Genomic DNA, 25771 nt, shown 5'->3' with positions numbered 1-25771 from the left:
ATAGAAGTTTTTCTTCCGTTAGTAACAGAGCTTTCTGCACCTTGGCACTGTAATGATTCTCAGTATCATTAGCTCCCTCACCTCCTTCGCTCCTGCTCAGGGCTCAGGGTCTCTGGTTTAGGGTGCAGTGTCAGAGGCTCACCCACCAGCGAGGCCACAGTGACCCCAAGGTCCTTGCTAGCTGCTGATAAAACAAGACTTAACTCCCCTTGGCCACTGCCCTCTCTTCTCCCAAGTTGTAAATGACTTTTAATGTGTTCTCAGTCTCTAGGGCTCCTGTGTTCTGCTTTCTCCACGTCCCTTCAGTTTCGATATTTTTATTTAGGAATTTCTCCAAATATCATGGTTTGGTTAACGCAAAGTGGAGGGCTGCTTCGCCACTTCTTTCAAATACTTTGACTCTCATTACCATACCGTGCCGTTCTGTGGTTCATGTTTGTCCTTGCATGATTTGCCTTTGAAGTCACTGAGGCAAGTATCAGACAGAATTAGGCATGAAGTCCCATGCTAACCTGTAAATGAAGATTCACATCTGTCTTCAGGCAGAATTACATGAAATATTACCAAGTACATCGAGATGCAGTTTCAAAGCAATTTGTGTTGCGTGCATACTTGCTAGATACCGTGCTGTGCTTTGGCCACGCAGGAATACAGCAGACAGACATGCGGTATTCCAAAATGCCACACTAAAATAATTACCAACTCTGCTGATTCTAATTTTATGGAAGCAATCAATTTTTTTTCTCAATTTGTTACAAGCCAGTTATGTTAATTACTGTGGCGATGTGTTTTTACATAATTGCAACTTGGAAAACTTGCTGTGCTATTGTTGCTCCACCACGGATCCTGGAAAACCTACTTCTAGGGAAAATCAATGCTGAAAACAAAGTATTTCTGGAATTTTCCCATTAGATATATGCTCAAAGATCTGTTTTTCTTAGGAAATGTTATTATAATCTTATATTACACACAAAGTAAAATGATCACCAAGACCTAGTGTGTTACCTTATATTAACATTTGCATTCAATAATAATATTTCCATTGCTTCAATAAAACTTTACTTACTGTACTGCTCTCAGGCAGTCGTCCTTTAGGAACATTATTTTGCCCATTTTGTTGATAAAATGTTAAATTATCTGAGAAATTAATTTTAATTAAGCACCCCTTTAGGGCCTTTCCCAAACATATTTTGATGACATGATGTGCAACTTTCTGTGGAGGCAAAGCTGCAGATGGGTTATCTTGAAAGAAGAGAACCATGCCAGGGTGTGAGAGACAGCTCGGTCAGTGCTCGTATTTCCTGGATACTTCACGGACAGCTTTCACTGCCAGGGTCTTATGCCAAACAAAATGCTGTCTTCATTCATTTTTACTCCAAGAAATGGGTTTACCGTCTTTGAAAAGTAAGAGTATGGACCTTCAGTGAGCTCAAACACTAAAGTAGAATCAATAATTGTTTAAAAGATTAATCACATAAAGCCAGGACTATGCTGTCCAATATGAAATCACAATCGTATGTTGCTGTTGAATAATAGAATTAAGGTGTAAGATGAGATGAGGTGTAAGTATAAAATATACTCTGAAGTTTGGAGCTTTGTTATGGAAGGAAATAAATGTATATTATCCCAGTAACTTTTCTATTGATTTCAGGTTGAAATGATAATAATTTGAGTAATAATGAGATTAAATGAAATGTTAGAATCAATTATAGATACTTATTACTCACCTTATGATGGCTATTAGAAAATTTAAAATTATATATTAAGCTCACATTAATTTCTTTTGGCTAACTCTGAACTAGAGGGTTGACTTTTTCAAAGAAGCTCCAATTTACAAATTTCTGTGGTCTGTTTTTCTCAGCATTTAAAGAAATACATTTCACAATAGAAAAAAATCTAAGATTATAATATCCTGCCTCAAAGTCCAGCTTTTTAAGTGGTTCATTTGAGTAGTTTTTGGGTACTAATTCATTGTTCTCCTATGTACAATTCTTTTTGGAAACTTTAAAGTTGAAGGGGACTTATCACTGGAGTTGAGTCTTTCAGAATTAGAATATGTGTGGCCAGCAGAGGGAGGACAGGATGATACTGAGGGAATAGGTTTAGCATTTACAGAGAATGGGGCGTTGTTATTGTCCACTAGGGGAGCAGTTGGGAGCTGGTCATCTTGCAAATGTAAAGGTGAATAAAATAGATGACTAAGGGAAGAGAGGAAGAGCATTTGAATATGTATGTGAAAAGGTATGCATGGCCTTACTTAACGCTCCTACTTTGGGGTACAAAGTTACAAGGGCATAAAGTTGACCTACACATTTATTAATTTAAAATCCATTTACTGATCAATCGATGAGAGATTACTATTCGCTCAGTACTCTTCGTGGCAATGAAACAACACTGAGCGAAACAGACAAAATTTCCAACTTCTATGGATCTTTTGTTTTATGGGGGAAGACTCTAAAAAAGTATAGACGTACTAAAGTAAGAGAATGGTCTAAAGAAACATGCAGCTGAAAAAGGAGATTATGATTAAAAGCATCGTTGTCAAGGAAGCTGTCACCAGCAGGGTGACATTTGATCAAAAACCCAAAAGAAGTGAGGCCTTGAGATCTTCGCTCACTGGGGCGTGGCATTTCACTTGTTACTTGCAGCCCATGTCTGCTCCTCCCATGTTGATTTATTTTCCCAGTCATTATGAATATTCTTTTTCTTTCACAGTATAACGTTTCCAGAGCCAACTGCAATAAGATCATCATGTTGTTCACGGATGGAGGAGAAGAGAGAGCACAGGAGATATTTACCAAATATAATAAAGACAAAAAAGTGAGTGCCGTGTTACAACCTCTTCATTTTAATATCTAGGTAGTTTTTAAAGAGATGGCAGATGGTAGTGCTGAGGGCAGAATTTTTTGTAAAAAACTCTAGTCCCAAATATGAAGTCACATAAACAATATTTTCATGAGATACACAAGCACCATCTGACTAACATACTAGCAAAATAATTCAGACTTTTAGGATCTATTTGATTCTTATGTACAAATTCTAAATATGAAAATATTACAAAAAGAAAGAAATCAGAAGAGAATGGAAAAGTAGGAACAATTTAAGTTTTTCTTGGGTAAGATGCCATTTAATATTTAATAAATGTAGTACTACTCAAATTTTCTGCATACACCACAAGTCTGCATGTAGATTGTCTTGTGTGTTTGCAGGAAGAAATCTACAACAGAAAAAAACAAAACAAAACTGTGTCTCAGTTGCTGAATCCTTTTCAATCCTCTCAAAGAAAACTTTACAACAAATCTTTTGTAGATATAATATTTAAAAGAATGCTTGCTCTCTCAGTAAGCAATGCACACTGTGAAGATGAGTATATTGTGCTTAGAATATGTTTACTCACTGCTTGCTTTACAGCAAGAGGCAAGTATTGCAGCAAGAGAGACACGAGAGGGCCTGGTACTGTGGATAGTATCCACTTCCATAAAAACTTTAACTTCTGTTTCTTATTGTCACCTTCTTTCAATTTTCTGACTCACGGCGCATTTTATTATCAGACAGTGATTCTCACTCAGCCTGCTTTGCTATGTTGTGAGGGATCTATTAAAAAAAACTGAGAAATTATAATCTTTCTTATATTTCAAAAAGTCAAACAAAAATTATAAGAAGACTGCAGTGATGCCTGTTGGCTTAGCTTTCATATATATATTTCAAAGGCTCACTATGTTGCCTTCGCTGCAGCCTTGAGCTTGCAATTTGCCTGGCTCAGCCTCTTGAGTAGATGGGATTTTGAAAGTGTGCACCACCACACCTAGGTTTTCCCTTTGCTTTTGCTTGGAATTTCCACTTTTCAGAGGAATGTGGCTCATTTCTAGTTCTAAGGTTTGTATTTCAGGAAACTATATGAATTACTTGACTAGTTCATATGTGTTGAAAAGAGAACTATGAATTGATATACTTGGATGGTTAGCAGAAAAATATTGTGCATAAAGGAGTAAAGTTCTGATAAAAATTTTTTTGAAATGCTTTGAAACACTTAGATGCTTTTCAGCTTACATGCTCTTGAAAATAAAGAATTGAATCCATATACACACATCTAACTTTAAATTACTTACAAATCATTTTTCATACTGAACTCTTTGCATACTACATATGCTCTAATGTCATACTGTTTAATCCAAGACTTAAGTTATTTTTTAAGCATTTGTTGATTATAATGGCATAGAGGAGATATTCTTTTTTTGTGTGTGAAGTTGGCAAATGCACTGGGCTATTAATAGATTATGATTACTTTCAAGGGCTAACTTGATTCTATAAACATATCTAGGAAATCAACAGAGTCAAAAGTAATAGCAAGGTGCAGTTACATCAGGATAAGATAGAATGTACATACCCTGCCTTACATAGTAACTTCCCTTCACTGTGGACCATTCAGAGAGATCCTGACAGCCTGGGGAAGTCTTGGTGTCTCTGTCCCTCTTCAGACTGGTTTGCACGGTTGGCCTCTGTCCCCGCAGCAGACTGTACGGACCCAGCATGGCCGCTCTGCCGCTCACTTGATTACAGGCTCCTATAATATGGGCCCATGTCTTGTTTAACCTTGGACTTTAGCTCTCCAGCCTAGAGTACAAGCTCCACGAATACAAGATTCAAAAGGCAGCCTATAGAATGGGAGAAAGCATATGCAAACCATGAAAATGATAAAGAGTTAAGATACGAAATATTGAAGGAAATCCTGCAACTCAATAGCAAAACAAAACAATAAAATGGATAGCCAGACTGAAAAATGAGCGAAGAACATGAATCAGACATTTCTTCAAGGAAGACATCCAAATTACCAACAAGGGAGAAACAGTCATCAGTGCTGTTGGTCATCAGGGAAATGCAGTTCAAACCAACAATGAGATAGCACTGCACACTTGTCAATGTAGCTGTTAGCAAAACACAAGAGGCAAGTGTGGAGAAAATGTAGGGAAATTGGAAGACCTTGGCACATGGAGAACAGAAGAAAAACAGTACAGTCACTATGGAAAACAATACAGAGCTTCCTTGAAATATTAAAAATAGAACTTCTATAAGATCCACTAATCTCTCTTCTCGGTATTTATCTGAAAAAATTGAATTCATGATATTTAAGAACACTTCTACATTCATTGCAGCACTATTTGAAATGGTCCTGAGATGAAAAGAACATACATGTCCATTGACAGGGAAGGAGATAAAGAAAAAAAGGTTTATGCATACAGTGAAATACTATACAGCCTTGAAAATGCAGGAAATCCCATAACATGTAACAACATGGATATGGCCTGAAGACATTACACTAAGTTAACATCACACTGTTCATGAAAACCAAACATTACATGTTTCCACTCACATGAGGAATCTGTCAGTCCTTTTCAGAGAATCAGAGTGGAATAACAGTTGTTAGTGGCTGGGGAAAAGGAAACTTGCAGAGTTACTGAATTAATAGGGATAAAGCTGCAGTTATGCAAAATGAAGAAACCCGAAGGCCTGCTGCATACCATGGCACTTGTATGAAAATAATTAACTGCACTCCTAAAGTATGTTAAGAAGGGAGATCTCATGTTGTGTTCCCATCACTGTAACATGTTTGTAAAAAATAACAATTTATAAAGTTGTAAAGTTTTGTGCACTTTAAAAAATATCTGAAAACTACTCTTAGAATCCTGCTTTTTCCCCAAGCCTGTTGTTGGGCATTAGTGTGGCTGTTGAGTGGTTTGTTTGGATTCATTTTTCATCCACATGAATCGGAAAATCTTGCCAAGCAAACCAGGTAGGTAGGAGGCACATCCGGAGAGCTGATTAATGAACCGGCAAATGCACAGTGCAAGTCAGCAAAGCCAGGAAGTGCTGAGAGTTGGGACAAAATGTTTAGATTCTTCTGTGGAATGTGCTACTCAGGGGAATTAATCTACCTGATGGTGGACAGGTACCACTGTAACACTGAATCCACGTTCGTCTCCTCGTACAGCTGTTCCCAATTACAGCCCCTCTGCTCTACTCTTTACCTGCAGCCCCATTCCCGAGGGCTCACCGTGTGTACCAGACCCCCTCAGACATGGTGCCGAGGCCAAAATGAAGTCGATCACAGCCCAGACAATGAATAAGGGAAAGTAAAACCAGACATGGAGTTGAAAGATAATTCCCAGTAGTACCGAAGTCAACTACATTTGATCTTGTGTAGAATAGCAATGGATTGCTTAGCAATACACACTCAAAGATTGCTTCCCCAGCTAGGAAATTATTTTCTCTCTGCTTAATTTTCAGAATTAATAAAAAAGACGTTTTAACATTAATAATAATGAATGATGAAGACTTCAAAATACCTGGTAAATCGAATGAGAAGAAAATAGAAAAGAAGTGTATTGTGAGGAATAATAAAGAATACACAGCTAAAATTTACTTTAATACACTTCAGTAATTTAGAGAAAGCTTTTCTTACATTACATTCAGATCTCTACTAGAAATGTCCTGTAGTCTATAAAAACTTAAAGTCAAAAGTGATAGAGTACGCATTTGTGTTTTATGTAGTTAGGAGGAAATTTGTCAATTTTTCAACAGATAGTAGGGAAAATAATTCACAGGAAGTAATCTGTTGCCTTCTCTGCTATCTTTCTGCCTGTCTTCTCCATCAAGTATAAACGAAACCTTTGAAAGGAGAGTTCAAACAATGAAGGACATTTAATTGACACAATATTTAATACTACTTAATAATATACCATTTGTAGTAAACTTGTATTTCAGATATTTCTGCACATTCAACATTTTCTAAAAATTTCAGCTTTATAGTGGGAGCTAGTACTTCATTCCTAAAATGCAAAGTTGCTCTTTATGCTAAGGATACTGTGAGCTGAAGCCCTTGTGGTACTGGCCCTCCTAACTGAGGCGTCACCGATTTTAAAGACATGTTTTGTGCACATGCCTGTGTGTGTCTCCTTGAATCTAATATTTACATTTGCTTTTTTTAGAATATGATTGACACTGATGAGGGCTGGGGTTTAGCTCAGTGGTTCCGCTGCCTGTGTTGTAAGCACAAGGTCCTGAGTTCGATCCCTGGTACCAAAAAAAAAAAATTGACACTGATGAAAATCTCATAAAGACTAAGTTAACTAATACCTTAAGCACCATGTTTATAGCATGATACACTTTAGAGTGAAGAAATTGCCATTAAGCAATGTTAGGCAGAAATGCTCCACTCCAACTTGCATTGCCCATTGTTCCTGCTGCAGTGCTGAGGCAGAAAAGACCACCTATTCCGTGGCTGTCTCCCCCCGGGACTCAGAACTCTGCAGACTGCTGGACTCAAGGGGTCCTCCTACTCCGCCTCCCCAGAGGTCTGCCCAAACTCCTCCCTCACTCACTCCCAGGGTGCCTTGTTTCCTCTTGCTGTCCCTTCTTCTGGATTTCCATTTTATATTTTAATCACTGTTGACTTCTTATCTTGACCTTCCCTCTCTATTTTATGACCCGTGAGGTGGGGTTGGTGGAAGTTTGCAGAGTACTTGTGGGTTCTGGGAAGCCAGTTCTGTGCTTGATGTACGATATCTGCTCAGAGCTAACAGCGACGGTGGTTGTCTTGTTACGCTTGCGGTAAGTGTGCTCCTGCAGCTAACTGTAAGAAATTCATAAATGCTAGAAAAATCAATACCTTTGTTCTTTTTTAAAAAGAGGATTGCTAAAAGAGAAATTTTCTTTACGGCTAGACTGTGGAGTACAGTAGCGATAGATGTCCCACTGTCCCGTACTTCACCTTAGGAGTAGAAGCTGGGAGGGCTTCAAGTGACATAAAGCCTGGTCGTAATGGCTCTCCCTGTCCCAGCACCTCCCTCAGTCCAATGCAGTTTTTAAAGAGGATTCTCATTATCAGTGTCAGAAAAGTATTCATCATTTCTCAAGAACCTCTGAAATCATTTTGTGGCTTCAGTTCTGACCCTTCCACTCAAAATCCTCCTTACAGAGCTGGAGATTGCTTGGAAATGCATGGTGCCCATAGCCCAGCCATGGCGAACCTTTTAGAGACCGAGCACACAAACTGCAACCTCAAACCCACTTATTTATCTCAAAAAGCCAACACTGCAATGAAACCTGAGTCCTGAGGTTGTAGCTTAGAAGAAACATCTGCTACCTGATGCTCAGCTGTTGGGGTGACTTGGCTTCCTGCTGACACAGCGGGCTCTGGGTGCCCGCTGTGCGTGCCATGGGTTCACCACCTCTGCCGCAGCCTGTTCCTCCTTCATTAAGTATTACAGATGTATATGGAGAAAGAAGGAACCTGAAATTGCTTCCCTATGGTCTGATAATGCAAGCGTAATTTATTATAACTGTCAATAGAAATCCTTATTCTTGTCAGTCTCTTGGGAACTTCAAATAGATAAACCTGTGTAGGTACCTGACATTTAGAACACGTTGCCTTCTAATAGTAGGGTTTATTGCTAAACAGAATAAAGGGATCCAAAGTTGTTCCAAACAAACAAAAACACCAAGTTCATCCTCTAGCAAGGCATTCTCAGCGAAAGATTAGTGTCCCACTAATGGAAAATGTCACCTCACTGAATTCTGGTATTTTGATGTAAGAAGACAACATTTTAGTCTTTGTTCTCACCTTCATTATCATAGCTGATATTTATGGAGCTTATATTTCCATGTGATATAAATGTTTTACATCTATTATTTTACTCACAACTGAAATACTCATATCATAAAAACGTTGACACAGTTCTCATTGTCATTGCCCGTATTTTGGAAATATACAAGTCAAACTTGGGGAAGTTAGATAACTTATTGAAAGTCAACAGCTATTAAGTGACAGAGTCAAGAATGCAAATAAAATAATCTCTGGCCTGAATTTCACAACTTCATCCAGCGTGTGCCTGGCTGGCATGTGTCTGTGGGTCTTCCTCCCGGACAGCCTTGGGCCATGCTAATTAGCATTTGTCTACGGGAAGTCTTCCCCCCAGCAGAAAGCAGGACTTGTCCCTCCTGGATCTGCAGGGTCTGCTCCTCACAGCTTCCTCGGGCCAAGATGGGACATCAGAGCTTTGGGGGCTACACCCACCTTTCGGATCACTGGGCTGCAGAAAATAAATTAAGTGGAGAAGCTGACTGTGAACACTTTTATTTGTTGAATACTGCTATGAAACTAGAGGCCTGAGCTATTCAAACGCTTTGGGTTTCTGTATGTTTGTGAATTATGGAAACCACTGTGGAATTTTCTCCTAAAATACTCAGTCCAGTCTAGTATTTTGATAGGCTCAATACCAAAACTTTTAGTACACAGAGTACATTAATGAAAGCCCATCTCTGACATCATTTTTCTAGCATGTTTCGATAGCTGAAGTTTTTATTTTAGTTTTATTGGCTTCATTTCCTCATAGACTAATTCCATTATACTTTGGAGATCTGCCTATTGTAAATTAAACGTGAACTCTGGATAGCTGATAATTGGGAGGTGACAGTTTCCAGTAACTCAGTTCGGCCGGGAAACAGATTTCTATGGCCTTTAAAAAGGCTGACCTGTGGCTTTGGACAACTCTTCATTGAGGAAAAGTGTTTTAGTCTTCAACAAACAAGACAAAAGACAGACTAACAGAATTCAGAACCATAGGATAAAGTTAGAAACTAGTGATCTATGAGGAACCAATCAGTAATGCATTTCAAATATTCAAATTTGCTGTTAATTAAGTTTTCTCCAATCAGGCAGGCCAGGGTAGTCATCGGGTTTGAATACTTTAAGAGAAAAATTTACTTTTTCCAAACATCTGAAGGTAAAGTTATGTAAGTTTACAACTAGTAATAAAGACCGATTCTTAATTTGTGTCTAATTGTATTAAATCTGCTTCCTGGATTACTATTACCTTAAAGAATATGCTTATAAGCATGAGTCAAGAATTCCAAGAATTTTTGTATCCTATAGAAGTAATACAAGATGTAAATAATATAAGTGTATGAATATACTTAATATTTGCCTGAGAATTGTATTCTTTCCAGTGAGCATGCCTACAAAATATAAACATTAGAAATTTACTATGATACAAAAATAATGAAAGAGCTGAACTGATGCAGTGAAAGAGGAGTCTAGTCCAGTTTGGGCTCCGTTCTTCCTCCTGCATGTGGTAATGAACAGCTCCCTGCTGGGTGACGGCAGACCCTGTCCTCAGTCCCTCTGGAAAGTGGAGAGCACCCATCCAACTTGACCCTTTTTGCTGAATTTAGTGTTTCCATTTGTGCAGGAGGTACCACACTCGGTGCTAAATTGTGCACTCTTGGATCTACTTCAACCCAATCCGACATTTAGTCTCTGCTGTTTCCTCACACATGGAAATATCTATGAAAGCCATTTATTACTGTGCTTGTCTCGTGTGACCTTATGACGAAAATTTCACAGAAGCAAACATTTTGAAAGAAGAACCTACTTAAAGTCATACAGGATAGTTCAGCAACGTTTAGCTGGTTTCCTAGGAACATTGCACGTGGAAGATTTCCAGGGTATATTTGTCACATGAACCTGATGTGTATTTCAAATGTGCTACTAGACATGGGTGAAACCGTTTTCCTCCGCAACAGTTGAGTTTTCCATGAAAGAGACATATTAGTAAGTAATATGCCGACTTGAAAGTTCTGATGAAATATTTAGCTTTTGTGACTCCCTGTTTACAATTTTGAGTTGTTTCGTACGTATGCAAGTGGTCTCTTTCCAAGTTGCAAGTACACTAATAAGATAACTCTACAAATACATATCTTTGAGAATCAAAAGTCTTAAATTTAAAATTATGCATACTTCCAGGTATCTCTTTATTTTCCTATTTCTCCAAAATTATGACTAAAGAAGAATTTTAAATTTAAAGAAGGAGAAAACATCAGTAAAGTTGGAATAGCTATTATCTCTGTGGGTTTCAGCCTCTGAAATTTTAGAGTTAGTTTGTTGGCTTTCCCACAGGGTGGCAGTAAAACAGCACAAACTAAGAGGAATGAAACCAATTACAGTTCCAAGTAGAAAATTATTATATGCAGATTTTTATAAAATCTAACCAGTTCTTTATCTACATGCACTACAAAATGTGCAGTGCAAATGTTTGTGACATCGGTGAAGTTCAAAGCCTTACTGCATAATTATCTAAAATGTACAGAGTAAGGCAAGTTCAGCAATGATGCAGCACCTGAGAAAAGAATCATTTTCATATTGACTTTTCAAGTGTAAGTTTTGAGTCTTATATTAATCTTTTCCCCAATGAAGTTTACATTTATAAAATAATTTCAGAAAGTAGTAAAATAACCCATATGATTTATAAAATTGTTAAATATATGTGTGAATATATAAACCTAAGAGAAAAGGAACACCTGAGATCTACTAGGCTTTCGAAATACTGTAATGGGAATACCGAAAAGTAACTGCATAAATTGTGAAAAGGACGTTGCACTTGTAAGTCTTAAGATTTTAGGATCCACTGGGAGAAAAATTTCAGAAAAATACTGAGTCATTAAAGATGTCTGCTACTAGGCAAGTAAAAACGGAGAAAATAGATGCAAATAAAACACTAATAATATGCGAGTGATTCAGCAGCTTGCATTTAAATAGCCAAGCACCTATGTGAAAAAGGAACAGAGATAGTTTAGCTTATGTAAAACCTTGTAGTTAAATGTGATGGAATGTGTGTTTCCACACCCAGGTCTTCCCTCAAATTCTTAATTTTGACAGCCTCCGGGGCTCCATGTAGACAAACACGGGAGTTGAGTGGAACTTTTGTACTGAGATAGATAGAGCCATATAAGCCTGTTTTCCCTTTGAGCTGGAGAGTTGAGGATAAGTTCAGTGTGTGTTTGGACTACTTGAATAGCATCAGTCAAGATAATCACATGGTGTAGGTCTAAATTAGCCTCTTGCTACAAATGCCCGCCTCCCAGAGCACAGATGGGGTCATTTCGGCCGCTCTTGCTCCTTCTGCACATGACGGATGTGTGGGAGAGAGGCTCCGTGGAGCCTGGTCCTGGTAGTGGGGACAGGAGGGACAGCTGTGCTGCTTGAACCCCCAAGGCCTCTGTGAACGACACACCCAGTGCTTTCTGAAGACCCTGCAGTGTTTCCTGGCTCCAGACATGATCTGGAAAGGTCAGCAGTTAAATCCACTCTCGGTTAGGGTGACCATGCTGCCTCTGACCGTGTTCCCCGTTAGGAGCAAGCTCAAGCAGGTGAGCGTGACTTGGAAACAGACAGACAGACAGACGCCCCCGTGACCCAATTGAAGAAGTCAAGAAGATGAAGCCGTTGAGTTTTGAGGGAGAACTCCTAGAGAGAGTAGAAAGACAGAAAAGAAGAAAGGAAACACAGGAAGGGGGCAGCCCGCACACTCGCCAGCCAGCCCCACCGTTAGCCTACGTGCTGTCGTCGTTCATCGCTAACAGCTTCGAAGTGACTAAAGCTCAGATGTGTCCACTTCCGGGAGGCTCCTGCACAGCCAGCTCTGAGGGTCAGGGTCACCCTGGTGTGTGCCTGGGACCAAGGAAAGAAAAACAGCTGTGCATGATATGTGCTGTGTATTAATGGGTAAAAGGCAAAATAGATAAAACAGAAAGTGTCAGTTGAATTAGTCAATGCACATCAATTAGGGAAAAGCTGGGAGCTTAAAACACGCATCTATGCCAGCCAGCTTTTCTAGAAAGAAATATACTAACATCGCAGTGATATGGGTCCATATTCAATATGCCCGTGGTGCAAAAGCAGCAAAACTTACCACATTGCCCTAGGGAACTAAACTACGATGACCTTTTTGTATCCATGTCATCACAGTTTACCCATGGTACAGGGGAGGTGCCCCCAGCAGTGGCCGGTGTGTGGGTGCCCGGCCAAGTGCAGGGGAGGAAGATGAAGGGGAAATGGAGCTGGAAGCCGCCTCTTCCGTCTGCAGCCTCGGCCCACTTGGCCGAGTCCGGGCCGTGGTGCAGGCCCTGCGGTGCTCGTTTATAGTTGGCACCTGGGGCAGGTTTAAATCGGTGCTTGGAGCAGGTGTGCGGTCTCTCTCCAGGGCTTCCCTGAACTCTTTACTGAACTCAGACTTTCTCCTCATGAAAAATTTGCTTTTATTTAATGTATCGATTTTGCTGTTTTGCTCTTTGATTGCATTGTCATCAGCCTGTGTTTCCACCTCACACAGGTTCGCGTGTTCACATTTTCCGTGGGTCAGCACAACTACGACCGAGGACCCATCCAGTGGATGGCCTGCGAAAACAAAGGTGAGCTGCTTCCTCGCTGTGTTTTATTGGAGGAAAACTCTCCTGCCCACTGTTGTTAGGCACATGTCCCATTTAACATAATGCGAAGTTGTCGATCATTTTGTCAGAACTGAAGCAACAACACAGTTCTGAAGATGCTTCTGTAGAGAAAACAAACCTCAAAAACTTGACATTAATATTCCATTATAAAAATTGCAGTCATCTGCTGATCATAATATTTTAAACTCAAAAAAAATACATTATATTGAATGTTAAACATACATAATGGATATAATTTCATATGGAAAATTAGAAATGAAAGAATACCTGAATTTTACATAATTTATGTATGACAGTGTGGCACGTGTACGTTTTTTTCTCTGACTGAATTACTGTTTTTTTGAAAAATGTCTCATACATTCCTAGATAATTTAAATTTCATGCAGTGCCCATATTTCCTTTGTACTTAGAAAAATTATAGTGTTTGGAAAATAAACTGTGAAACCACAGAAACAAGAGGAACCTGAATATATTCTGAAAGTTAGAAATATACACATATATATATATATTTTTTTTGGTACTTGAGATCGAACTTGGGGACTTGCGCTTGTGCAGCAGGCGGCGAAACCACTGAACTAAGTCCCCGGCCCTAGAAATATATTTTATATGCATATTATAATTGTATATCTTTCTGCATCTTTTATAATTCTCTGGTGAAAAACTATTTCAATGATGCTAGTTTTCCTACTACTTTGTAGTAGAGGATATTTTATACTATCTAAGAAATATAGTTCTATTTATTTCAAAATATTTATACAGTTGTGAATATTTGTTAATGAAACATTTTCTGAATTCATCATTTGTATTTATACTTTCATTTTTGCTCAATGTAGAAGTGAAAAGAATATCCTTTTTCCCTACAAATCATAAAGCAATTTTTGTGGTTCTTCATTATGATGTAATATCCATATTTATAATGTATGTGTATTTCAGGTTATTATTATGAAATTCCATCCATTGGAGCAATAAGGATTAATACTCAGGTATGGTTAGTTAAATCTTACTTAAATTATTTTTCAAAATTCAAAATGTTTCTTTTATAATTTAAATATGTTCAGTGTGCTGAAAGCAGCTGAAAATGAAAAGAAAGGTCCATAATATTAGGAGTATTAAAATCATGCATATCATGGTAACATACTGGTCTTATTAAGATTCCCAGTATTTCCAAGCATCCAAAATTCATGGTTAAATTGAGTATGTTAAAAACAGCATGAGATGTTAAAAACAGCATGAGAAATGAGTAAAATCATATTGACGAACAGTCTAAGGCAATTCGAACCTGATTGTTACAAATCATGTAAACGAGTTCTTAATCATATGGAATCCTAAGCAGTCATTATTCTGGACAAATTTATAAGCGTCTACTCAGTATGGGTAATCACTGCAAATCTATTGACTTGTTTAAAGAGGAGTTTCAAGGAGGTGATTCTCTAACGTTTAGTGGAAAGCAAGTGTATTAAGTAAATTTTGCAGAATTCAGTAATTAAGTTAATTTGAATATATACTACTCTACAGTATCCATAAATTACTATTTAAAAGTGTTGGTTAATTCTAAACATAGCTAAGAATCTACAAGATAGACAAAGTCACAGTCTAGCAGAGGTAGCCTGGCCTTTGTGGAAATGAACGCCAAGTGCATTGAATGCTGAGACGAAACAGCGCTGCAGTTGAGTCTGATGTCAAGACTGGACACAGTATTTCAGTTATTTTTGATATGATTAAATGTAGTTTGGAATTTCAGCCAAAAAGTCTGTGATAGGAAACCAAGAGGGTGGCTGCTTTATTATTTCCAATTTGTTCAGTTTCTCACAGTAAATCACAGATCCTCAATAGTTTATATCAACATGAAGATATTCGTAAGGAACATAGTTCACTTAGCACTGGGAGTTCTGCTTGTTACTAGGAAAAAACTGGAATCAATATATTGTATAAATAAACCATATATTGGTGATTCAGGGTATGTGGAATACCACTTATGGAATGCCCAAAGTAGAATTTAGGGATTATATGTTCACTCTCTCAGGAGTTTGCTTCCATATTCCTGTTTAACGCTAGATTACTTTTTTCCTTTGGAAGTTTTTTTAAACACACAGCATCCCCAGTTTTAAACCGTAACTTTTCCTTCTTGTACAAATAGGAATATCTGGACGTACTAGGAAGACCGATGGTTTTAGCGGGAGAAAAAGCTAGAAAAGTCCAGTGGACAAATGTGTACTTGGATGCGCTGGTAAGAGCTTGGGATACTGAGCTGGAGAGTCTGCAGAGTGACTTTTTCCTAGATGAATTTCTCCTTTAATCTTCAGGGAGCCCTTCCTAAAATTCTTTGCTCACAGACTTCTTTGCTAGAATTTAGAGAATTGATTAAAATCCTAGATTTGTGTGAAATAGAGAACCACAAACATACAGTGTTATTTTGCATTTGATCTACTGAGAATGTAGAATTTCTAACATAGAATCATGAATTTTCAGCACTTCAGTAACATTTTGAATTTTTAATGTAAAAGAATAAAGCCAAAAGAAATGTGGAAGAAAACCTATTCCTTCAAGAATTTGGAAGGAAGTATTTTTCAAGTAGATGTCAGCTAATAGAAATATGTATGACCTGCACAACTGTAGGCAGATTCACCAAAATTCAGAAGTATATTCAGTTAGACAAACAAAAATCTCACCCTGCCCTGGAATCAGCACAAACCTAATCACTTCTTCATATAAAATCCCTGCTTTCAATTCAATCCTGGAGATCTTTATGGAAGTATGACTTTGAGCTGACTGGTTGTGGTGTGTGATAACAGCCATGTGTTGAATTGTCCACTGCACTGTTGGTGTATTAGTACTGGTGCCCATCATACTCCAAAGCAGCAGTTCTTAGCTGGGAGACTTTCCCTTGTCTGAAAATGTCTGTAGACATTTCTGACTGTCCTGGCCCAGGGCTAGGGCTTGCAGCTTGTAGGAGCACCCCTGGCCTCCTAAATATCCTGCAGTGCCCAAACAACACTGTCCCTCACCCACAACAAAACGTGGCCCAGCCAAGACCTTAGGAAGCCCAAAGTTGTGTTGATATTATTTTTGTTTTCCTGATGCAAAAGTAATAGATAAGTACATCAGCTAATATTTATCCATATGCTCAATCCTAATTTGAAGGCTTTCTTAACAGTTTACTGAAATCACATATTGGAGAAAGCCAAAACACTAAGCCCTGAAAAGTAAATGCTGATTCAAAAATACCCTCTTCCCTACTTGGAATCCAGTTGTGTGTCCTTATTTCTGTTCTAAATGTAGTGATGAACCCAAAGGGCAGAGTGAAATCCGTTTAGGATTACTTATCATTTGCTTCTTAAAAAATAAACATGTACAGGAAGTTAGAAGAAAATAGGCACTATTACCAGCAGCCTTGCATGCTATGTAAGATAAAGGCACGCTCACTTACCTCGAGTCCTAGCTATAATGCCTGCCCAGTGTTCCTTCTCGATGTCACTTATTTACTTAAGGTCACATGGTCATCTAAATCTATGGCCACAGTGTTTCACCCCTCCAAATCTGTCACAGGACAGTGTATATTAGGGGAGTCGATAATCATGGCCTGTTGTGTTTCCTATGACCAAGAGTTCATTAACCAGAATATCTGCACTGCTGGCAAGGTTCTTCCTGATAGCAGAAATGACATTAGGAAATGTCCATTTTACAAGCTGGAACTACATATAAAATAAGGGGCACACAATTTGGATATTCAGTAGGAACAGTGTAATTCTTTTTATTGATTTGAGAATGGTGTGACCCATCATGTATTTAAGTTATTTTTATAATCAAATACATACTGCATACAGCACATGCTGTCAAATAAACAGTTTTGTTAAAATAAAAAGGTATATTTCAGGACAAAATGTAATAAATATAATATGGAAAATTCAAAGAGCTCTGGCTTTACAAAGGAAAGAAATCATATATTTGAGGTAGAGAGAGAGAGGAATGATTTAAAATTTTTGACATTTTAGCTACACATGTGAATACAAGTCAGTTCTCTGTAATTGATGGCGTGAGCTCTAAATTAAAATTTGCGTGTAGAGAAGGAATAATACTATGATCACCTTTTGGGATAATAGGACACAAGGCCTGAAACAAGATTAGGAAAATATTGTGGAGGTTATCAATTTATTTGGGAGAAAAGTAAGTAAAATATATATAAAAATTTTATGAAAAGAGTTGAGCTCTAGTACATAAAAATGAAATCTTAGGGGCAGAAAAGGTATCTGTTTCTTGTTTAATTTTCTAAAGTTGTGCACAGTGTCTGGGAACAGAATATTCCTCTTCTGGTCCTCTTGATGAATGAGGAGGGCATGGAAGCTGAGTTCTGCAATGGTCTGAAATCTAATGTTAGTAACCTAGGATCTCATTTTAGGATGCATAGGATCATTTTATAAGAAGCCTGTCATGGTATTTTGTACAAATGCAAAAGCAATGCAAAGAAAAAGACTATGTCCATATACATCTTGATTTTATCATGGTGAAATTTTTAAAATGCACAAATAAATTATAATTTAAATTGGAATCTCTCCAAAGTAATCTTCACTGAATTATCTTTCAAATATTAGCTTTAGAAATTAATCTAAAAATTAGTTTCTATCCTGAAGTTATTGAGGTAGAAGGTTTTTACTGAGAATATTAATTTGTGTGATTAAGGATATTTTCATTAACCTCCCCTTAAAACTAAATGGAAAGCTAATATGTACAGCATAATGCACCTGCCTATCAACTACTTGTAGTGGTTCCTTCATTTTCTTTACATAAAATAATTTTGCCTTATGTTCCTGGAAGCTTTTTTGTGATTGTCCCTAGTCTCTAACTTAGTTCCCATTATTTTAGAGATTACCATGGGCACAATTATGAACCACAGCCTTTTAAGGAAATTTTCTTCATAAGACTATGCTGTTTTTAGAATCAAAACAGAGTTGATGACAATTTGGTTTAAGAATGTTTTCCTGAAAAATTACTAAATATTTTGCCAATTTGGCAAATTTGCTATTTGCTTAAGAAATTATTTTGTTGAAAATGTTTGACATGAAATAATAATGCATACACACACACACACACACACACACACACACACACACACACACACTCTGGCCACAGATGACAGGAATATAAAATCAGCTGGTAATACTAATCTCCATGGATTCATTTAATATATGAATTTATCTACATAATGAATAATAGAATGGCATTATATTTGTTACGTTAAAGTGTCTAGAACTAGGATTTCCTGTTCAATATCTTCAGTTCTTTCTGTGTTATTTTACTGTATCACAAAGTATTGTTTACTTTGGGGGAATACTTAGAAGTAATATTGCTTCTTTTAAATGACAAGTATTTATCTAGAATATTCTAGAAATACAGTATCAATAGTATGTTTCTATTTATGTTATTCAACTACCCATTTCTGCTATAGCATGAAAATTTTGGTATAGGATCAAAAAACTTAAGAATTAAGCCACAAAAAAGGAATAAATCATTTAAAATTATATGAATACCATTATGAATGTGGAGGACCATGATCATAAGTGAACTGTCACTGAAAAAAAAAAAAAGGTGGGATTGGGTAGAATTACTGAAAAAATGAGAGGCTATGTGTTGTTTGTGTAAGTTAATTATTTTTATTTATTTGTAATTCTCATTTAGAATATTATTTTAAACATTGCATTCTTAAATAGTTGCATAACAAGTTTTATTGACTTCAAGACTTTTTAGTGATTTTTTAAAAAAATAAACTAATAGATATTAAAATTTGTTGCTATTTTAGTGGTTCTTTATAAAGTAATTATAACTTAAAGCGTTAGATATCAGAGGCCAGTGCAACAGGGCAGAGTTGAAACTGTAGCTCATTTGTCTTTTCTCTGCATCTATTTTTAGGAACTGGGACTCGTCATTACTGGAACTCTTCCGGTCTTCAACAGAACCGGCCAGTCTGAAAATGAGACAAATTTAAAGGTTAAAAGTTAATTGATCAAATTAATAACAGTAAATGATAAACTGGGACATTGAAACTCAATGTGGAGAAGATATTTCTGTGAGGAAATGTGCACAGGCCACCTGTCTTTCAGCTGGAGGCCTGTGGCCACCGCTGCATACCCAGAGGCCCTGGGAAAGAGGATGGGCCTAGCACCCGGTCCCCAGCAGAGTCGCCTAACTGTGCCCCCTGAGAGCACAAGGCAGACGTGGGAGTAATTACATGACAAATGGACAACAATATTGTGTGCACATTTTAAAAATCCATTTGAAACATTCATGGAGTTCAGAAAAATATCAGAAGACCACATAGTGCTATTTGTAGCAGATGTACACAGATATACTTATTGAATCCTTACTCTTCTGACTCCCAAACAGTAGATTTTTTAAGTAACCCTGTAACTTACGGGTCTGATGTGTAGTATTTTTTCCTATTTTGTAAGATACAGGAAAAATACTTAATGAGTTTCATTAAAACACTTGATTTCTGTAGCTCTGGTAGTACTGTCTGTGAAATAAAATGCTGCCTCTTGAACATTCTGAATCATTATTACAAAATATCTTGTACTTACTTTTTTATTTGTTTAGTACTTTTGATTTAAACACAGGACTGCATTCCTATTTCTTAGCTTGATTCCAAATGAGAGACTGCAGAAGTTGTATTTTTTTCATACTAAACACTTACTTTATAATATAGGTGATACTTCCGACTTGAGGGGATATTTATTTCTAGTTTATGGTTTAATGAAGTCCATTGTGCTTAAGCATTGTTCATTCAGTTATAAATCTCAATTGAATTATTTATTTTAATAATATAGCCATATAAAACATTAGTTATTTCTACCTGGGGACTATTGCCATTGTTAAATATATCTGAGTTCTAAATATTGGAGCTCAGGAAGGGATAGTTGTCTAAATCCTTCTCATATGTGTTCAGAATTTTTATATTGAGATAGAGTTTCACTAGGTAGCTAGGCTGCCCAGTCTGGGCTCACACTATATATGTCTTATATTTAAACACAGTCATCAAGATTTCATGTAAGCTAAACAATAATGATGATAAAATTGAGGAAAACAAACCCAAGAATCCTTTAACTGACAGCAAATGTGCCTCATCTTCATGTAATTATTTAAGCTACTATGGGCTGTAACCATTACTGTAGTAAAGTGATAAACATATACAATAATTGTGCAGAAACAGATAAACTGTGGTATAAAATGCATTAACTTTTGCCATCTTTTATAGAACCAGCTGATTCTTGGTGTGATGGGTGTCGATGTCTCTTTGGAAGACATTAAGAGACTGACACCACGCTTCACGGTAAGATGCAATTACTCTTCCGATAGCCTTCCTAGTTTCGAACTGTGGACTACTTTAGCTTGTCCATAAGGCATTTAAGTAATTCTAAGAAATTACGTGCAGTTACTTTAACAAAAAACTAAATGTTTAAAAATGTCCTTAAAATAAAATGTAGAGCTGCATGCCTCACAAGTGCAAGTTCCCGAGTTCGATCCCCAATACCAAAAAAACCCCCAAATCATTACCAATAAAATGTAGAGCTCCCATGTTGCATGCTATAAAATGTTTTTAATAAATAATTTATCAAAAGATTTTTTTAAAGAACAGATGCATTTCTTATTGTGACTCAGGATGTCTATAAATGCTTTTTGATTTTTTTCAGCTATGCCCCAATGGCTATTATTTTGCAATTGATCCTAATGGTTATGTGTTGCTGCATCCAAATCTTCAGCCAAAGGTATGTGTTTACCATGATTAGTATTTTGTATCATTAGTGGTTCATGTGCTTATTGGGATTGTCATTTTAAGATTCACTTTATGGCATTACATACAACAGAATAGTCTGCACTGTGGTTCCTTTCCTTAATGACAAGGTTACAGCTGATGATAAATAAAGACGTGAAAAAGGTTTTCATTTTTTTCAAGGCAATTAGCTGAGTTAGTAATCTTTCTGCAGAGACTGCCAGTCTTACCTCCTGGCCCTCGTCTTCATAAATCCCACTTGCAGATTTGGTTACAGCTGCGGGAGACCCTGGTGAGCACTGGCCACAGTCCTTGGCCGTGGTTGCATCCTCCGGTGCGCATCTCTTCCAGTCCTCTCTGCTCTCCTCTCCCAGGGTTTCTTCCCCCTTCCGGGCAGGCTTGGAGAGATGTGTACCAAGTTCAGTAGGCAGGAACCGGGTGGTGAGCTTCAGACTGGGACCGTGTTTTTACTCCGTGGGTTAATCTGGAAGTCATAAAATCCCTCAGATCAGCCATGTTACCTTCACCTTTATGCCTGTTTTCCAAAGTTACGAAATGTTTCCAGAAAATGTCTCGTGCAACTCCTTTCACTTTTCATTAGCGCTTGACAAGGCATTAATGACAAAACTTATTTAGCTAGTTGTAAAATCAGACAAAATCCTATATAATTGCAATTTTATAAACATCTTTATGTTCTTTTTTGTTTTTGTTTTTTGGGGTTTTTTTGGTACCAGGGATCGAACTCCGGTCCTTGCACTTGTGAGGCAGGCAGTGGAACCACTGAGCTAAATCCCCGGCCTTTATGTTCTTGTTTAACTTTGAAGATACATTAAACCATGCAGACTTCCTTATGCCAAGCCCATGCATTAGCACAGAAGTGCGCGCGCGCGCGCGCGCGCACACACACACACACACACACACACACTCGTGACCTTGTGGCATTTAAGTGTTGTTCAGATCAAGAATTAAGAGCCACTAGGGCTGAGGATTTAGCTGCCTTGCAAGCACAAGGTCGTGAGTTTGATCCCCAGTATCAAAAAAACCCCCAAAACAATTAAGAGCCACCAATACTAAGTATAAAACTATATTAAATAAAGTATGTTATTTTAATATATGCTAAATAAGATTAGACATTATAATTAACTTCCCTATTTTAATTTTTCCTACTTTTGAACTTTTTTTCACTTACAGTCCATAAGGGTATAAAGATCAGCTCAGCAACTGTAGCTGGTGATCATCCTCCCATTATTTTTAAATATATTACTTTCATAGAAAGGTATGCTAGCTACTTCTCATGTTATTAGACTATCACAGTTCTGAAAAGCAAGTCATGTTAAATTCCTCTTAATATAGTTGTTTATGGCCAAGTAATTGTCCTGGAATTTATGCTGTAATTGAAAACATTTATATCTTTAAATATTAAAGAAGGCTTACATTTTTGCATTATTTTTGGTCTTTGTATGTTCAAAGTATTTTAAATTATATCCTGCTAAGTAATCTAAAAGCAATGAAAATGTGTTGAAATGTGCAAAAGATCCCTACTTTTCTGATTGTAGACTTTAACCTTCCCCTAAAGGAACTAAAATATAGACAAAAATTAATAATGACAGAAATATATGTATTAGGAAGATATATAAATCCATCATCTAGTGGTAACAGCAGTTTAGATTGTTTTCATGGCGAAAAAGAGGTAATAATTTGAAAAAGGTTTTCCCCATTCAGCTTTTCCTAATGACATACATATAGTATCTTATTACTGTTTGAATGATGTTAATATATATTTCACTCATATTTGGAATAATCAATTCACCAACTTCATAAAATCACAAAGAAAATATAAATTTTGTAGAAATGTTCATGAAAGGCTAGGTGAAATTAGCATTTCGTAATTTAGTGTAGATTTTATTAAAAGAAGTATGCAACAGAAGGACATTTCAAAAAATACTGTCTGAAAATTACCAAAAGAAAAAACATTTGTGTAATAATGTGCTATATTTTCCTGAAATTTGTTCATGAATTTTCATCCTTAACATAATAAATACTGTGATTCCTATTTTATGGGTAAAACTACATGCTATACAGATTTATACAAGAACCTTACAAAAAGATGATACAAGCTGACTGAGAAGTTGTCAAATACAAAGAGTCAATATAGTAGCAGATGCTATGCTAACAGAATTATTCTTTCATTAATAATTCATCAATAAAAATGAAAGAAAATAAAGCTACATCTATCGTGCTCATTATTATTTGATGAGGTAAAAATATAGTGTTATGCAAGTATGTATTCCTTGCTCAATATCTTATATTTTCTCCCTGATATTATAATCTTATTTCAAAATATTTTATTACACTGTTGTGTTTTGTGTAAGGTAGCACAAGTGCCTTTAAAAAGCCCAGAATATCAGGAAATGAAGTCACTATGAACTTCTTACATATGTACCTTTCTAAGGAATCATACTATTGCCTGCATTTTCAATAATGTGGCATTTGTTTACTGGTTTATATCAAAATGCATTTTATATTTCTTCCCCTTTTCCCAGGTCTATTTACTAGCTATTTCATTTTGACCAATTCTGACAAATATATTTATTGAATAGGGAATTATGTGTAATCTGTTTTGGGGGACATTAAAATAAATCTACAGTGCTATGGTAGAATTTGTCCATTAGTTCAATAGACACAACATTTGATATCTTTGCAGAACGCAGAGGAACAAATTTTGATGTCTAAGATTTTTTAATGTTCTATCATAATTCTGTAATCTAGGCTGCTATGACAAAAACAACAAACAGACATAAAAAGAACAGGGCGGTGGTTTATAAACAACAAGAACTTCTCTCTCCCAGCTCTCAGGCTGGCAAGCTCCCTGCAAGGTCGGCCTGGTCCCCGGAGGCACAGAGCAGAGAGCATCTCACTCTGACCTCATGGGTGGACCGGGAGGGGCCCAAGGGTCTCTCTCCGGCTTGTTCTTTGTTTGATTTTTTTTTCTTTTCTTTTTTTTTTTGGTACCCAGGATTGAACTGGGGTCCTTGCGCTTGCGCAGCAGGCGGCGAAACCACTGAGCTAAATCTCTGGCCCGGTTTGATTTTAGTTTTGATTTTCATTTTGTTGGTGTGGCACTAACCCTCCCCTCCCCCTCCCCCTCTCCCTGCCTCTCTCTCTTTTAATAAAGAGGAAGTTTTATTTGAGACAACATAATTCCAGGAAAAATACAAAATAATAACAATCGTGTCTCAAAGATTTTTACTAGCATACCAATTTTTATTCACTAAAAATATTTGTAAACTTTTCATTTTTAACAAAATTTATTCATCATGAACTTTATGTGGTACCAAATACTTTGAATGCTAAGTATATTAGTTATATCTGTTTCTGATCAAGAAATGTCTGAGGCCCAGACTGGTTACACTATGGAACCCTCCCCTGTGTGGATAAGTAGTGTGATGAATTCCCGTTTCTCTGTTGCTTCAGCCTATTGGTGTAGGGAAACCAACAGTTAACGTAAGACAAAGAAGACCCAATGTGCAGGTAACTGAACAAGGGTGGACGTGACAATGCTTTCAAATTTGCTAAATCAGAATTTAGAACAAGCTTCTGCTCTTAAAGCTTACGATTAGAGCTGCCTCTCCTGACTCCAAGCTTCCAGAGCATGAGACAAAAATTAGCTTTGGTTCTTGATAAACTGAACCAAAACTGTATTAATGATGGGAGAGGGTATGCCCTAGCTAGCTACAGATTGCTGAGTAAATTTTGTAATAATCTTAACAACCAGAGTAATCATAATGAGATGGCTTCTAAAAAAGAAATTACATATCATGAAATTAATGTCAATCTGTGATTCTAACCATTTGCTGGTAAAATTGCCTTCTAAGTGCATGTAAAAGTTCAATTTCAATGTGTTAACTTCCATAAGTTAGACATTTTATGCCAAAATTTCTTTGAATTTCTGCAAGTGTAATTGAAGTTTAGAAGTTAGATAAATGTCTGTGCAGAAAATTTAAATTGTTCAAAATAGCAAACAAATGCTATGAATTTTTACTTCCTGACATACTCATTGCAAAACCTTTTCTCCATTGGCAACAAAATGTAAAAGTTATTATGTGTATTCCTATTTCTGTAGGTACAAATCAGCATAAAGGATACTTTCTACAACTTTGTAAATAATTTCAGAGTTTCTAAGGCAGTTTAACAATATTTAAGATTTTCTATGTAAACCTACTGTTTCCTGTTGATGACATTATAGTACGGAGGGGTACAATGCAAAGCAGAGATGGAAGGCCGGAATTCTGGTTCTTTCCTACTGGCAGCAGACTCAGTATCCTTGAGCCTTGAGCCAGTCACAAAACCCACGAGTACAGTATACTGGTGTCTTCCTCTTGAAAGCGGAAGTGAGCTACCTGTTCACTCTCCCTGCATCTGGAAATATGTATGCTAATCTCAGGCCCTATCTCCTGTACATTTTAGTTTAATTTAGCTTCTAATCATTGCTAAAGCTCAGAGGGTTTCCTGAAGTACCAAGACCCCAAACTAGAAGACGCATTGAACCCCTTCCAGCTCAGGACCTCTGTGAAAATCTGAATTTCCTGTTGTTGCATGTGAAGGCCTTTGGGTCTTTTATGACTCCTGTAGATATTAAAATCACGTGTATACCCTTCTTAAGATATTAAAATTTTGTTACTCTGCATGCATGTTTCTTTTATGCATTATCTTAAATTACACTTT

At 37.0% G+C, this 25771-nt stretch overlaps 1 protein-coding gene across 8 annotated transcripts in view; it reads left to right on the top strand.

The window, feature by feature from the left end:
• Positions 1-25771, top strand: part of Cacna2d1 (calcium voltage-gated channel auxiliary subunit alpha2delta 1) — a 428021-nt gene that overhangs the window by 348765 nt on the left and 53485 nt on the right. For 5 of the 8 annotated variants that reach the window (XM_004839765.3, XM_013070349.3, XM_087206742.1 and 2 more), the window contains 8 exons: positions 2716-2820; positions 13167-13245; positions 14218-14267; positions 15422-15511; positions 19189-19266; positions 20531-20605; positions 20967-21041; positions 24521-24577. In XM_004839765.3, the coding sequence (XP_004839822.1) occupies positions 2716-2820; positions 13167-13245; positions 14218-14267; positions 15422-15511; positions 19189-19266; positions 20531-20605; positions 20967-21041; positions 24521-24577 (609 nt within the window). The remainder of the gene's footprint in view (positions 1-2715; positions 2821-13166; positions 13246-14217; positions 14268-15421; positions 15512-19188; positions 19267-20530; positions 20606-20966; positions 21042-24520; positions 24578-25771) is intronic. The other 3 variants (XM_013070350.3, XM_013070351.3, XM_087206741.1) reach the window with 1 other exon arrangement.

Source organism: Heterocephalus glaber, unplaced genomic scaffold (genome assembly GCF_053883595.1).
Source record: "Heterocephalus glaber isolate CG9 unplaced genomic scaffold, H.glaber_assembly_v1.0 deba00000678, whole genome shotgun sequence".
In the NCBI taxonomy this organism is placed as follows: domain Eukaryota; kingdom Metazoa; phylum Chordata; class Mammalia; order Rodentia; family Bathyergidae; genus Heterocephalus; species Heterocephalus glaber.
The sequence above is the reverse complement of the archived record's forward strand: the minus strand, read 5'-3'. Positions and strand labels throughout refer to the sequence as shown.